Here is a 14,771-nt window from a genome sequence, read left to right as displayed (position 1 = left end):
ATTCCTTCAGAAACTGCAACAAACTCTGGTAAAATCCCTGCAATATACATTGATCACCCAGAGGGGATCTTTTTGTTTTTTTTGTTATACAAAAGTGGCGTTACACTTTAGGGCTCATTCACACTATTAGGAATAAATGGTTCCTGTGTGCATATGCAGAAGGAAGTGCCTTTGCCTGCTGGTGTGAACAAGCCCTTAAAGATGATGTGCAAAAAAAAAAACTGAATGCAGGAGTTTTGTTGCTCTTTCAGAATGTGGACCACACCCACAAGGTATAATAGAAGTCTAGGGTAAAGTGCAGCCAACCCGCAGGAAAGTCGCAGGTGCACTGCAACACATCAGTTTGAAAGTAGCCTTATAGGGGGCTCATGGCAGTAAGGGCTTGTTTACATTTTTGGTTTGGGGGTGGAAAAACCCCATAGTTGAGGCGTTTCGTGTCATGGGTCGCAATGGTGACCCCCACCCCATGCTCCAGGGGGCCCGTGCGACCTCCATGTCACATTCTATTTTGCATGTGGACAGGAGGGGTGGCATATATAGGAACCGATCCTCTCAATTTTCCTCCAGCAACCGCTAAAAGCATGCTTCTCCTCCTCTCCATCCTGCTGGCATTCAGCGGCGCAGGAGGAAAATGTTCATTATGCTATTCAGATTAAAAAAACTATTCTGATCCATTTAATTGAATATACTTTCATTAACCTGTTACAAATGACTTAAGTGGCCCTTGCTCTTTGAAAGATTAGCACCCTTGGTCTAAACCTTGGATGCTTAAATATACAAATGATAACTTGACCATAGCTCCTGGTTGTCCGATCAATGTTATAGACAGCTTTACTGGCCCACAGCATGCACAGAAGGCAGTAGGTAGTATTGACTTCGACTACATAGATTGACATTTGCATGTTAGAGCTCTGTCTTACGAGTTACTGGGGTGTTTTGCTAGAACACAGTGTGTACAGGCACCTTGGGGTGCTTAATTTTGCTTCACTGTATCAGATTTCGAACTTTGGTCGCAGGACAGATTTTGTTTCAAATTTTAAATATACATTATTTTAACCCCTTGGCACTGTGACCCCCTCCTGGCCCTTTAAGGTTTCTGAAAGCCGGGAGGTGAAGCTGTGCATTTATGTCTTGTGACTACTGTGATTTGGCGGTCACATGATCGTAAAGCTCCCAATCGCAAGTATGCATCGGGAGCTTATATATAGGCTTGTCAATGGCGTCAGTGAGTAGGTGGATCCCTTTGAAAACGCGAAACGCGTCAGTGAGGAGGCTGTGTACTGACGTCACGCCGCTGTGGCCGTATGATGGTCCGGCGGCCATCTTTGTGAGTGGCTTTACACTGTTTCTGTTTGCTTACTCCACATGGATATTTAAAATCTTGAAATAAAGTACTACACCATTAGCCGTTTCTTATTGGGCTTTTTTTGTGAGCTGGTTTTTTCAGGATCCCTGTCTTTTTCCACCTTGAGGATCAATTGCTGTGCTGAGGATACCCCTCCAATCTGCTACAACTTAGCTTCCATGGTTTTGTGTTTGATGGGAACATAGCCTGACCTGCTTGTGGAGGAGTGTGCCATTTTGCTGTACATGTGCATTTTATATGCGCTTCTGGTGATTGCATATAAAGGAGTCATTCTCATGGATTCACTTATCACTGGAAGTCACTAATTTCTTACGGATTCATTCATTATTGGACTTTATCATATATTGCTTTTTGTGTGCCACACTGTGTTCACTATAATTATTGCATTATAGTGCCTCAGTGCAACTGTTTGTGTGTGTGTGTGTATATGTATGTATGTGTGTATATGTATGTGTGTGTGTGTGTGTATATATGTGTATATATATATATATATATATACACACACACACACATCACCATAGCACCGACCCGGGCGCCTCACTGTGATTATTTTAGTTATTGGCGCATATTCACTTTTTATGTCACCCAGATATATGTTCATTATATCATTTACATATAAGTTTGGAAGGTTAGCATATTGTAAGCGCTGCACCTTTTCTACATTTATTATTACTGTGGACACAAAGGGCAGTCTTTTGGTGCTAGCAGCTTAATTTTTCTTTTTTCCTGAGCGTTCATTGATATCTTCTATTTCTTCTGGGAAGGCTGTCCACAAGGTTTAGGAGTGTGTCTATGGGAATCTTTGACCATTCTTCCAGAAGCCCATTTGTGAGGTCAGGCACTGATGTCGGACGAGAAGGAAGTATAGTCTCCACTCAATTCATCCCAAAGGTGTTCTGTCGGGTTGAGGCCAGGACTCTGTGCAGGCCAGTCAAGTTCTATATATGCATAAGTGCCATGGTTAATCTCTGTTACAAAGACGTATGTGAGTACAGGTACCTGTTGCTTGTAGAAAGTTGTCTTCTTAAGTTCAGAAAATAAAGCAAGCAGCGTGGCTACTGTGATAAAATGTTCTGCTATTACTGGAGATTTCTGGCAAGTGGGACAGTGTACATATTGGCACCTTCCAAAAATATACTATTTTTATATATTGATGGAATAATACAAGGGTGGATTGAAAAGTTCTTGGCCTCATCACCAGAGGGAAGAACAATCCCCATAATTTTGTAATAGGGAAAGTCAGTAAAGACTCCATTGTATGTGTGGTTTCATTGTGATTTGTGTGCTCTTTATGCTGCTGCAGGAACACCCTACACACCACAGATGATCAACAATGTGTGCATTTCTAGACATCATCTGACTTGCTAGTCCATTTTCAAGCTGATCCTGCAAACTTCATGTTGCCTAACCGGTTCCCCTCCACCCTATAGCAGAACTACTGCTACAGGGTGGCAGGGCTGCGCAAAATCACGTATATTTATATATATATATATATATATATATATATATATATAATATATATGTGATTTTGCATTTCGGGGTAGGGGGCGTGCACCACCCTACCCGTGCCGCCATTGGCGGCTACAACTGTCGATCACTCGGTCCCGGCTGGAGTTTCCCTGCCGGTACCCTGCGACCGCTGAGGAACAGTGAATGGGGAGAGGTCTGTGTATAAATAACACAGATCTCTCCCCTGTCAGCATCGACATGCTGCTTTATATTGCTCTGCATAGACGTGGAGTACAAAGCATTATGTTTCCCTAGTAAAACACACACAGCACACATAGTAAAACAGCACACAGTTAACCCTTTGATCACCTCAGATGTTAACTTCTTCCTGCCCAATGCCATTAGTACATTGTCAGTGCTTTTTATTACCAATGATCACTGTATTAGTGTCAATGGGGATGTCAATGGCAGTTAGTCAGTTCCCCCCCAGTGTCTGAATGCCGGCCGCAGTCCCGCTATAAGTCACTGATCGCCACCATTACTAGTATAAAAAAAAAAAAAAAAAATTTAAATTCCAGGATATATACCTCCATTCGTAGATGCTATAACTTTCATGTAAACCAATTCATTTACATTTATTGGGATTTATTTTTTTGTAAAGACGTAGCAGAATACATTTTGGCCTAAATTTATGCCGAAATTGGATTTTTTACAATTTTTTTACTGGATGTTTTTTTTTTTTTAATTGTCGGTCTTTTTTTGTTTAAAGCGCAAAAAATAAAAACCGCAGAGCCGATCAAATACCATAGAAAGAAAGCTCTATTTGTGTGGAAAAAAAGGACATAAATTTCTTTTGGATGCAGCGTTGCACGATTGCACAATTGTCAGTTAAATAAAATGCAGCGCCGTATCGAAAAAAATGGCCTGGTCAGGAAGGGGGGTAAATCCTCTAGAAGGCAAGTGGTTAAATAACGCATATATTACAGTGAAACCACATAAACACTGGATACTTTCCCTATTCAAAATTATGTGTATTGTTCTGCTCTCTAGTGATGAGACTGAGAACTTTTCAACCCACCCTCATATATTTCTGCTACTGTAGAGCATACATTATTCTGTAAGCTGCCACATCTGTGGGGAAGTCGAAATATCTCTGTGCCACGGGGCCACCTACTTTATACAGTGACAACCAGTGATGTAGTGTGGGTCATCCGCCTGCGTTCTGCCACACAATGTCCTTTGTTGCTAGGATGCAGTCTGCCCCTGCTGTGCATTCCTTTGTTTCTAGGGTGCAGGTGGCCCTGCGGCAGAGTCATTGGTTGTTATGGTGCAGGTGGCACCCTGTGTCATGCCAGCATTTTAGTAACCAGCATATGGCAAAAATAGCTGCCTTAGATGGCATCCTGCTGATGACAACTTTTGATTTTTCCCTGACAACCCTGATCTGCATACTTCTTAATTTCAATGAATCAAAATATTAGAGACTCTATTGATTGAAAATGCTGCATGTATGAAATACAGGCAGGAAGGGGTAGGCAAACTTCAGTACTATCAGAGTGTTGGAGCTTTGCATGCCGGAATGTTCCAGAATTTGTCAGCAAATGCAAAACTTTGGAGGATGTTTCAGTAATGTGCAGGCAACTCTACCCCTTTAAGGCTGATAGGTCAAAAAAGTCTAGTATTTTCAGAAAGAGGTCCATAATAACGGCTCCTCATGCCTCCTGACAGATGTACTTTAAATATACTAGTCTGCTTAAAGTGGCATATTGTAAATACAGATATAACTATTCCCAACCCCTAACAGTAAAGTAAATGCTGATTTGTTGTCCCTTTACAGTGTTGGAAGGTAAATGAAAGGTTAACAATCCACATTTTTTACAGTGGTATAGCATCCATTAATGTTTGATTTTAGTCTTTTGCATATTTTGGAAATCCTCATGAAACTGTTGATTGTTTTCAGGTTGGCAGCCTCGCTGGTTTGTTTTAGACAATGGTATTCTTTCATACTATGATTCCCAAGATGATGTCTGTAAAGGCAGCAAAGGAAGTATTAAAATGGCTGTCTGTGAAATTAAAGGTAAGTCATTCTTGATTATTCTGTAACATTCTATAGAGTATAGCAACAAAATACAACAGGTATAAATTTATAGTCACCAACTGTATATGACGTAGGCAGGAAGTGGCTGAAAAGGCTGCAGAATCAGCACTGCAAAGGATAAAAAAGGGAAAAAATTAATACTTTTATTAAAAAAATAAAAAAAATGCATAGTAGTTGTTTAGCAAACTAAGTGCCATTCATTGAGGTTTTACACATTTTAATGTGCTTTCCAGTGTGGTGAAATGCTCAGGAAAAAGCATTTCCTCCATAAAAAAGAAAACCTCTTGCAGTGGGCCCCCTCTCCTGCACTGCAAGGGTTAAATCCTCATTAACACTACGGGGTAAAGGAAGAGGCTGTATTACTTGCTTCGGTGCTCTCTTCTGTGGGCAGTCCCTCAGTGTTGCCACGTACAATGCAGGGCTATTAGTCCTGCATTGTATGTGAAGAGGTAAGTGTACAACTCAAGTCTAGAGTGCCTTAGAGCAGCGTTTTTCAACCACTGTGCCGCGGCACACTAGTGTGCCGTGAGATATTGTCTGGTGTGCCGTGGGAAAAATTCCAATTTCATCTGTAACATGTGGCTTCGGCTCACAAATAGACCAATCATTAGAATCTAATGATTCAGTGGTCGGCAAGCCGCGGCTCGCGAGCCACATGCGGCTCTTTACCCAGTCTAATGCGGCTCTTCTGTGTGCCGGGCGCCTGCTCCCCTCCCTCCTCTCGGTCGGCCGCTCCCCTGCCTCCTCTCGGTTGGCAGCCCCAAAAGTCCGCGCGGACCTTTTAATCCGGCTTGCGGATGTGGCTGTCAGGATGTGTGTAGGCGGGGCAGCGTGCCGAACGTGAGGGGAGGGGAGCTAGGCTCCTCTCACAGTCCGCCCTGAAGACCCGAACGGCGCGGGAAGACAGCGAGAGGAACGCAAAAGGTAAGTGAATTGACACGGGGGACTTGGCTTACTAGAAGGGGGGGGGGGGAATAGTACTGTGGGGGATGAAATACTATATGAGGGATGAATTACTTTATGAGGGATGAAATACTATATGGGGGGATGAAATACTATATGGGGGATGAATTACTATATCAGGGATGAATTACTATATGAGGGATGAAATACTATATGGGGGGATGAAATACTATATGGGGGGATGAAATACTATATGGGGGGATGAATTACTATATGAGGGATGAAATACTATATGGGGGGATGAAATACTATATGAGGGATGAAATACTATATGGGGGATGAATTACTATATGAGGGATGAATTACTGTATGAGGGATGAAATACTATATGGGGGGATGAAATACTATATGAGGGATGAAATACTATATGAGGGGATGAAATACTATATGGGGGGATGAAATACTATATGGGGGATGAAATACTATATGAGGGATGAAATACTATATGAGGGATGAAATACTATATGAGGGATGAATTACTATATGAGGGATGAAATACTATATGGGGGGATGAAATACTATATGGGGGGATGAAATACTATATGGGGGGATGAAATACTATATGAGGGATGAATTACTATGGGGGATGAATTACTATATGGAGGATGAATTACTATATGGGGGATTAATTACTATGCTTACTATGGGGGAATATTACTATACTTACTATGGATGACACATACACATCATTCATCTACTCTTGGTCCGGCCCCCGGGTCCAATTATAAAATACTTTATTATTTCATAATAAAGTAATTATAAAATAATTTCTTTGTGTTTGATTCCTATTCAAGAGAATTACTTTATATATAGTCAATATAGGCACAGAGGTAAATTTTTTTAACATTTTCTAATGGTGGTGTGCCTCGTGATTTTTTTCATGAAAAAAGTGTGCCTTTGCACAAAAAAGGTTGAAAAACACTGCCTTAGAGGGAAAACTGCAGGACAAGTTACAAAGATGGAGGTCCCTTCCAGAGAGAAGAATTTAAAGTGTAAGGGCTCATGTACACTGCAGCTGATAAGCTCACGTTTAGGAGCTGTTCAGCGTTTTTTTTCAGCAGCCCCTGAACTCACCCTAATGTTTTCCTATGTGTCCATGTACACATCTACGTGTACAGTCGTTTACAGGCATTTGAGTTTACAGTCGTTTTTTTTTTAATGCACCAAACTTGCGTTCAGCAGTCGATTTTATCAGCGTTTCAAACACAAAACGCTTGTAAACATGGCAAATCGAGTTTATAAGTGTTTGCGTCTGAATTTTTTTTTTTAACTAGTTGCCGACCGCAGATAGCCGAATGACGGCTGCACTGCGGCCGGCCAGTTCTGGGTGGACGTCATATGACGATCTCCGTGATCGCTGTGTCCTAAGGACACAGCTGATCACGTGATGTGGTAAAAGGCCAATCACAGCGCCCTTTTACCACGTGATCAGCGGTGTCCAATGACACGCTGATCACAGGGAAATGCAAGTGCCGGTTCTCGGCTGCACTTTCCTCACGCTGTCAGATCGTGAGGAAAGTACTGACGAGAACCGGCAGTTGTCAGAGCGGGGATCGGCACCGATCATGAGGGCACTGATGATCGGTGCCCTGATGATCGGTGCCCAGCAGTGCCACACACAAGTTCCGCCCACCTGTGCCCAGCAGTGCACCCACTAGCTCCGCCCACCTGTGCCCAGCAGTGCACCCACCTGTGCCCAGCAGTGCACCCACCTGTGCCACTCTGCAGTGTCACACACCTGTGCCCAGAAGTTCCACCCACCTGTGCCCAGCAGTGCCACCCACCTGTGCCCACCCACCTGTGCCCACCAGTGCCACCCACCTGTGCCCACCCACCAGTGCTGCCTACCAGTGCCATCCACCAGTGCAGCCCAGCAGTGCTGCCAGTCAGTGCCACCAGTCAGTGCCCAGCGGTTGTGCCAGTCAGTGCCGCCAGTCAGTGCCCAGCAGTGATGCCAGTCAGTGCCATCTATCAGTACCCATCATCAGTGTCACCTATCAGTGCCGCCTATCAGTGCTGCATATTAGTGCCGCCTATCCGTGACACCTCATTAGTGCTGCCTATCAGTGCCACCTATCCGTGCCACCTCATTAGTGCTGCCTATCAGTGCCCTTTAGTGCTGCCTATCAGTGCCCATCAGTGCCGCCTATCAGTGCCCATCAGTGCTGCCTCATCAACGCACATCAGTGAAGGAGAAAAAATACCTGTTTGAAAAATTTTATAATAGAAACAAATAAACTTTTTTTTTTTTTTCAAATTTTTTGCAATTTTTTTATTTATAGTGCAAAAAGTAAAGCGCCCAGTGGCGATTAAATACCACCAAAAGAAAGCTCTATTTGTGAGAAAAAAATGATCAAAATTTCATATGGGTACAATGTTGCATGACCGCGCAATTGTCAATCAAAGTGTGGCAGTGCTGAAAGCTGAAAATTGGCCTGGTAAATAAGGGGGTATAAGTGCCTGGTAGGCAAGTGGTTAACTGTTCCAATTCCCGTTGCTGTCCAGAGCCTTTTTTCATCATGAAAAATGCATGTAAAGGGTTTTCAAGGTGCTCAGATGGACAAAACACTAAAATCCTACCAAGCTTGTCACACATGGTAATGGACAATTCCCACCTGAGACCTCTCCCACCCTTGGAAACAAAAGATATGTTAATGCCCATTCAAACCTCAAATCCCTCAGGAAGACCCCCTGCCAGGTGGCCTTAATGACTCACTCCAGCAGACACATTTCCTACTCTTGGAAACAAAAGAAATGTTAATGAGCAACTCACATCTAAGCTAATCTCAACACATACTGCTGTCTCTGCTTCTACTCTGTGTATTTCTCTGAAACAGTCTGAAATAGTTAATAATTTATCACTTTTCAGTGCATTCTGGGCATTTAGGAGGTTCTCCTGTGCTTATCTTTAAAAAACGCTTCTAAACACAAATGCACATAAACGCATTATGCAAACTCTGCTAAACAGACGGTTTTAACCTACGTTTTCCAGCAGTCAGTTTCTATCATTCAGAAGTGTCCCGTGTACATGGGGCCTTACACCTTTTTCGTCTACCCTTTATGACTTTATGAGCATAAAGCCCATTGCAGTGTGGGTGGGGATTTGACTTTAAAGGACCCTGAGACAAGACAGTTGCTTCACTCCGTATTCGTTATGCTTGCATACAATTATTTTCCTGTAAATTTGTAAGACGCATTCCTAATTGCTGGAAAGCCTCTTCAGATGGCTCCACCCTTTGTGCTGGTTTTTCCCTATACTGCCTGATGATCATTTTCTGCAGTTGGCTGCAAGAGCAATAATAGGATTTTGGCTTTGGCTGGCAGTACATGTGCAGATCTTTCATTAAACTAGTCAGTCTTTCCCCTGACCTGTGCATTTTTTCTAATTATTTTTGCATATGGACTGAAATAACTATTATTGCCTAATTCTCAGGACTAACAGGAACAATTCATAATCAGATGCAAATAAATATTGACATTTTAACAACGTATCTGCATTCCTATTGAATGAAGTGCTTTATCATATTGTTTCAATTTGTCTTTTCAGTTCACTCAACAGACAACTCCAGGATGGAGCTTATCATCCCTGGAGAACAACACTTCTATGTCAAGGCTGTAAATGCTGCAGAGAGGCAGAGGTGGTTAGTAGCGTTGGGGAGTTCTAAGGCCTGTCTGGCTGATAACCGGACCAGGAAAGAGAAAGGTAAGCAGCGCAGGTTCATAGGCTACAGTAACCCTTCGTGCTGTCTTAGTGGATAGTGTTCTTCTAAGCACATCAAGCCCCCTTGCACTTATGTTGATTTATTATCCTGAATCCCTTTTAAGGCTGCCAAGGAAAGCAGAGATTCCTTTATAGGACTCTTACACATCCTTAATTTTTAGCATACGGCCATACAGATTATAATACTGCTGTAGTTATGTCCCCCCCTTCCCCCTGTGGCCACAGCTGCAGCATACTTTTGCCTATAGAAATGCAGTACAGAAGATTCTGTGCATGCCTATGGGGGTCGTAACCGCCATCATAAGTATTTACTCACACAAGCACAGGTGAATTTTTCTAAAAGTTTAATTTTCCTTTCTTAACCACTTCCTGCTGGCCCATGTACATAAACGGCTGGACTGGAACAGTGAAGGAGCGGGTGGCCATTTATAAATGTCCTCCTGCTTCCCTGCCTGTGCGTGCTCCCTGGGAGTGCGCGGCACCGCGATCTGGTGCCTGCTGTGTCCGGAGGACACAGAGGAACACCGATCGCTGTACGAGACCTCTGTGTGAGGTCCCAATCATGTGATCGCTGATTGACCAATCAGCGATCACATGAATAGTAGTAAGCAAGATGTCACTTCTCACATCATTGCTTACTACTAGTGTAATCTGTGAGTGATCACAGAGGTCATATGGTACAAGGCTATTCACAACAGCCTTATACCATGTGACAAGCTGTGACCAATCACAGCTCTCACAGTATTGCTCAATGGCTGAAAGAATGCAGCCAGAGAGAAGTTCAAATTATTGCTTTTACAGCCTTTATGGGTGTAAAAGCAATCTGTGTAAAAAAAAAAAATCTTCATCACCCCCCACAAGTAGTGCAGTGTCACTATGTTTGTACTATGCAGCCTGGTGTAGGCAAATGCACTGTTTGTGATCTGAGTTTGGGGTGTCATTAACCTATTATTGACACCCTCTGCAGATTGCAGCTGCAGTGCATTTTGAACGCAATGTGGGAAATGCGCACAGAATGAGGAATTCCCACACCACGTTCTGGTGTGAACTGGCCCTGTGGCAACTCAAAGCTTTCACAGAACTGTCTTTCTTTGCTGCTGGCAGTTGAATAGACTGACCTGCATGGGATCAAGAACAGCATCTACTGTATTCAATCCAGAATTGCTGTCATATCCACACTGTAAGCTGGAGCTCCTATCAAGGGGGTGTGAGAGGATTTTGGTGTGCAGTACCATGATGGGAAGATGTGACTGATAAACTCTGATTCATTTTTGCTTGTGAGTGCATTTTTATCTTGAAATAAAAGGTATTCCACCAGAGCCTGTGCACTCTACTCTCTTGTTTGTGTGTTGGCAGTTGAATAGAGCAGCAAAAGAACAAACAAAAGGTGAGTACTTATACTGGTTTCACCCTGAAATGCAGCCTAATGCCGGCCATAGACGGTTCGAAAATCAGCCTATTTTTTGTCCGAAAGATTAATCGGCCGATTTTCGCACTGTTAGTGGGTTAATTCGTCGGCCGGTTTTCGTGTTTTCTCCACTTTTGGATTATTGGTCATGTTGGAAAATTTGTGGAAAACAACCGATTTCGTACGATCGTTCTTATGAGAAAAAATACGCGCATGAGCCGTTGGTGGTTACGTCGGTTTAATGAACGACCGTTTTTTTCGTTTATCGGTCGAAAAAACGCATGGTTTTCGAGCCGTCTATGGCCTGCATTAGTGAACTAAATCCCCTAAGTTAATACTGGGTCTTGGTTCAGGTTGATTATGGAGCAGATTTTGCCCACAGCAAACAGCTCTGGAACCACATAGTCAAGACTCCAAAGAAAGTACCAGTAAATGTTACTTTTCCTTTTTAATTTTTTTTTTTTTACTTGGGGGTGAATTTTAGAAAAATTGCATAGCTGATTTGTTCATTGACAAAACTGTATGTAAATGAATTCTGTGCGAGTGGGGAGAAATGGAATGTTCTGCAGATCAAATGTGCGATTTATATTATTTTCATTATATAATGATTAGATGGAGGTGAGGAGCATACTTGGATCCTTTTAATAACTAGCTCCATTTAGCAGCCATAATGCAATTTTTCCCTATTTACACATACTCAGTCTGTAGACAATATAACATGAGAACATTCAATTTTACTTGCTGTTTTGATTGAAGGGCAGCTAAGTGATTTTTTCTTAAATACATACCCTAGTTTCAATAATTGTTTTATTTACAGCAATTGTAATTGAGTTTTATTTCCATTTGCAGAAATTAGTGAAACCAATGAATCTCTGAAAACCAAAATGTCAGAGCTGCGGCTGTATTGTGACTTGCTCATGCAGCAGGTACACACCATCCAGGAATTTGTTAGTCAAGATGAGAATCGGCCATCGCCCAGTGCGGAGGTATGAGCTGTACTGTCTGTTGTGTACTTGAAACCAGATTGTCTGCATAGATCCTGTAACTCTGTCTATACCTGGGTATATATCTCTTGGCATTGGCATTTGTATTTAGTGCCATAGTGTAACTGCCTATTTGTGATGTGTTCTTATTTCATATAGAATATGAATGAAGCATCTTCATTGCTCAGTGCAACCTGCAACACCTTTATCACCACACTTGAAGAATGTGTCAAGATTGCAAATGCCAAATTCAAACCAGAAATGTACCAGCTGCCTCCTCACGAGTCCTTGGCGTCTGCCGTTTCTCCTTCTCCTATACAAATGGTAAAGCAGAAATACCTAGGTCATAGAACAGTACCACTGAATGACTACAGAAACTACTGGGTGGCCTTTTACATATTTTACACATAGTTATTTATTTTCATAAAACTGGTAAGGATTTTTATTCTCAATGGGGTGAACTAAAATAAAGTCTGGATATGGCCTAGGACAGTGATGGTGAACCTATGGCACGCGTGCCAGAGCTGGCACGCAGAGCCATCTCAGTGGGCACACCAGGAAGAAGAGGAAGAACGCGCTCTCCTGCGCACACCCGGGGGCGCGTACCGGGCGATCTCCGTGATCGCTGTGTCCTACGGACACAGCTGATCACGTGACGTGGTAAAAGGCAATCACAGCGGCCTTTTACCACGTGATCAGCCGTGCCCAATGACACGCTGATCACCGGGAAATGCAAATGCCGGTTCTCGGCTGCACTTTCCTCACGCTGCCAGATTGTGAGGAAAGTACTGCTGAAAACCGGCAGTTGTCAGAGCAGGGAACGGCACCGATCATCAGGGTCACTGATCATCAGTGCCCTGATGATCGGTGCCCAGCAGTGCCACACACAAGTTCCGCCCACCTGTGCCCAGCAATTCACCCACCTGTGCCCAGCAGTGCGCCCACCTGTGCCCAGCAATGCACCCACCTGTGCCCACCTGTGCCGCCCACCTGTGCCCAGAAGTGCCACCTACCTGTGCCCAGTAGTTCCACCCACCTGTGCCAACCCACCTGTGCCCACCAGTGCCACCCACCTGTGCCCACCAGTGCCAACCACCAGTGCCCATCAGTGCAGCCCAGCAGTGCTGCCAGTCAATGCCCAGCGGTTGTGCCAGTCAGTGCCCAGCAGTGCCGCCAGTCAGTGCCCAGCAGTGATGTCAGTCAGTGCCACCTATCAGTGCTGTCTATCAGTACCCATTATCAGTGCCACCAATCAGTGCCGCATATCAGTGCCACCTATCTGTGACACCTCATTAGTGCTGCCCATCAGTGCCACCCATCAATGATGCCCAGCAGTGCCGCCGGTCAGTGCCGTCTGTCAGTGCCTCCAGCTGGTGCTATCAGTCAGTGCCGCTTATCAGTGCCCATCATTTCCTGCATATCAGTGCATCATCAGTGCCTCCTCATCAATGCTCACCAGTGCCGCCTCATCAGTGCTACCTATCTGTGCCGCCTCATCAATGCCCATCAGTGCTGCCTATCAGTGCAGCCTCACCAACGCACATCAAAGAAGAAATATTACCTGTTTGCAAAATTTTAGAATAGAAGCAAAGGAAACCTTTTATGTTTTTAATTTTTTGCTCTTTTTTTCATTTATAGTGCAAAAAATAAAACACCCAGTGGTGATTAAATACCACCAAAAAAGCTCTATTTGTGTGAAAAAATTATAAAAATTGCATATGGTTACAGTGTGCATGACCGCACAATTGTCATTGTTAAGTGCAACAGCACTGAAAGCTGAAAATTGTCCTGGGCAGGAAGGGGGTAGAAGTGCCCGGTAGGCAAGTGATTAATTCCAGTGTTGGCACTTTGAAATAAAAAAGTTGGTTTTGTGTTGCAGTTTGGGCACTCGGGCTCAAAAAGGTTCGCCATCACTGGCCTAGGACTACTCTTGGGTTGCTTTGCATTTCGTAACATATGGGAAGGGTGGGATTATGAGTGTTAACAGTACACTCCAGAATTGGCCATAAATATACAAATCCAATCATAGAGTGAACAGAACCATAGATGAACAATCGTATGTATGAATCAAAGGGAACCACATCTGTGGGCATTCAGGAAAACATTGGAGGGGCACTAAGTGGAGACTTCCAAGAAATCAGGAAAAACACAGTTGCACAACACAATGCATGAACTATAAGCCATGTATACATTACGTCTGTCCTACTGATGGAACCGCATGCATGTGTTTGCTAGAGGCACTTTGAAATGATGTATCTGACCCTGAGTTTTAAATGTGTTAGGTGTCATGTAAAGCTTTACTAGGTTTAAATTGGCTAGTAGGGACCGTTACACATTATTTTGTGCAACTTCATATTTAGAATTTTTAGATTTCTGAATTGCATCATCTTGTTTTGTAGATGAAGCGATCCATGAGCCACCCAGGCACCTACACTTCAGATAGGTGAGTATGAACCCATATGTACTACAACTATGCCACTCATAGTTAAAATGGATGTTTTAGAAATTCAAAAATTCACACTACACAAATGGGCCAGAATCTTAAAGAATAACTCTAGACTGAAGTAAATGTGTTTTTAAATATATTAATTCATGGAAAGATATTGCAAGCTCCTTTGATATACAGATTAGGGTTATTCCTGAACCAGACAATAACCCTGTATCATTGCCTTGCTTTTTTCATGAAAATGTATATAGGCCAACAAGGTCCTTCTTGTCTACCCACAGTTCTGTTATCTGAACTAACTACAGCTTGGAGATGATGGTAGGTGGGAGCGAGGAGT

General features: G+C 43.2%; 1 protein-coding gene across 1 annotated transcript in view; it reads left to right on the top strand.

Moving 5' to 3' along the window:
• The window catches only part of PLEKHA3 (pleckstrin homology domain containing A3), a 33,404-nt gene that overhangs the window by 13,986 nt on the left and 4,647 nt on the right, over window positions 1–14,771 (top strand). The window contains exons 2-6 of the mRNA XM_089690429.1: window positions 4,776–4,892; window positions 9,424–9,579; window positions 11,855–11,991; window positions 12,148–12,312; window positions 14,388–14,431. Of these exons, the coding sequence (XP_089546555.1) occupies window positions 4,776–4,892; window positions 9,424–9,579; window positions 11,855–11,991; window positions 12,148–12,312; window positions 14,388–14,431 (619 nt within the window). The remainder of the gene's footprint in view (window positions 1–4,775; window positions 4,893–9,423; window positions 9,580–11,854; window positions 11,992–12,147; window positions 12,313–14,387; window positions 14,432–14,771) is intronic.

Source organism: Staurois parvus, unplaced genomic scaffold (genome assembly GCF_062004578.1).
Source record: "Staurois parvus isolate SC_StPar_1 unplaced genomic scaffold, SC_StPar_1.0 ptg000530l, whole genome shotgun sequence".
In the NCBI taxonomy this organism is placed as follows: domain Eukaryota; kingdom Metazoa; phylum Chordata; class Amphibia; order Anura; family Ranidae; genus Staurois; species Staurois parvus.
Note: the sequence above shows the minus strand (reverse complement) of the source record. Positions and strands in the feature narration are given on the sequence as shown.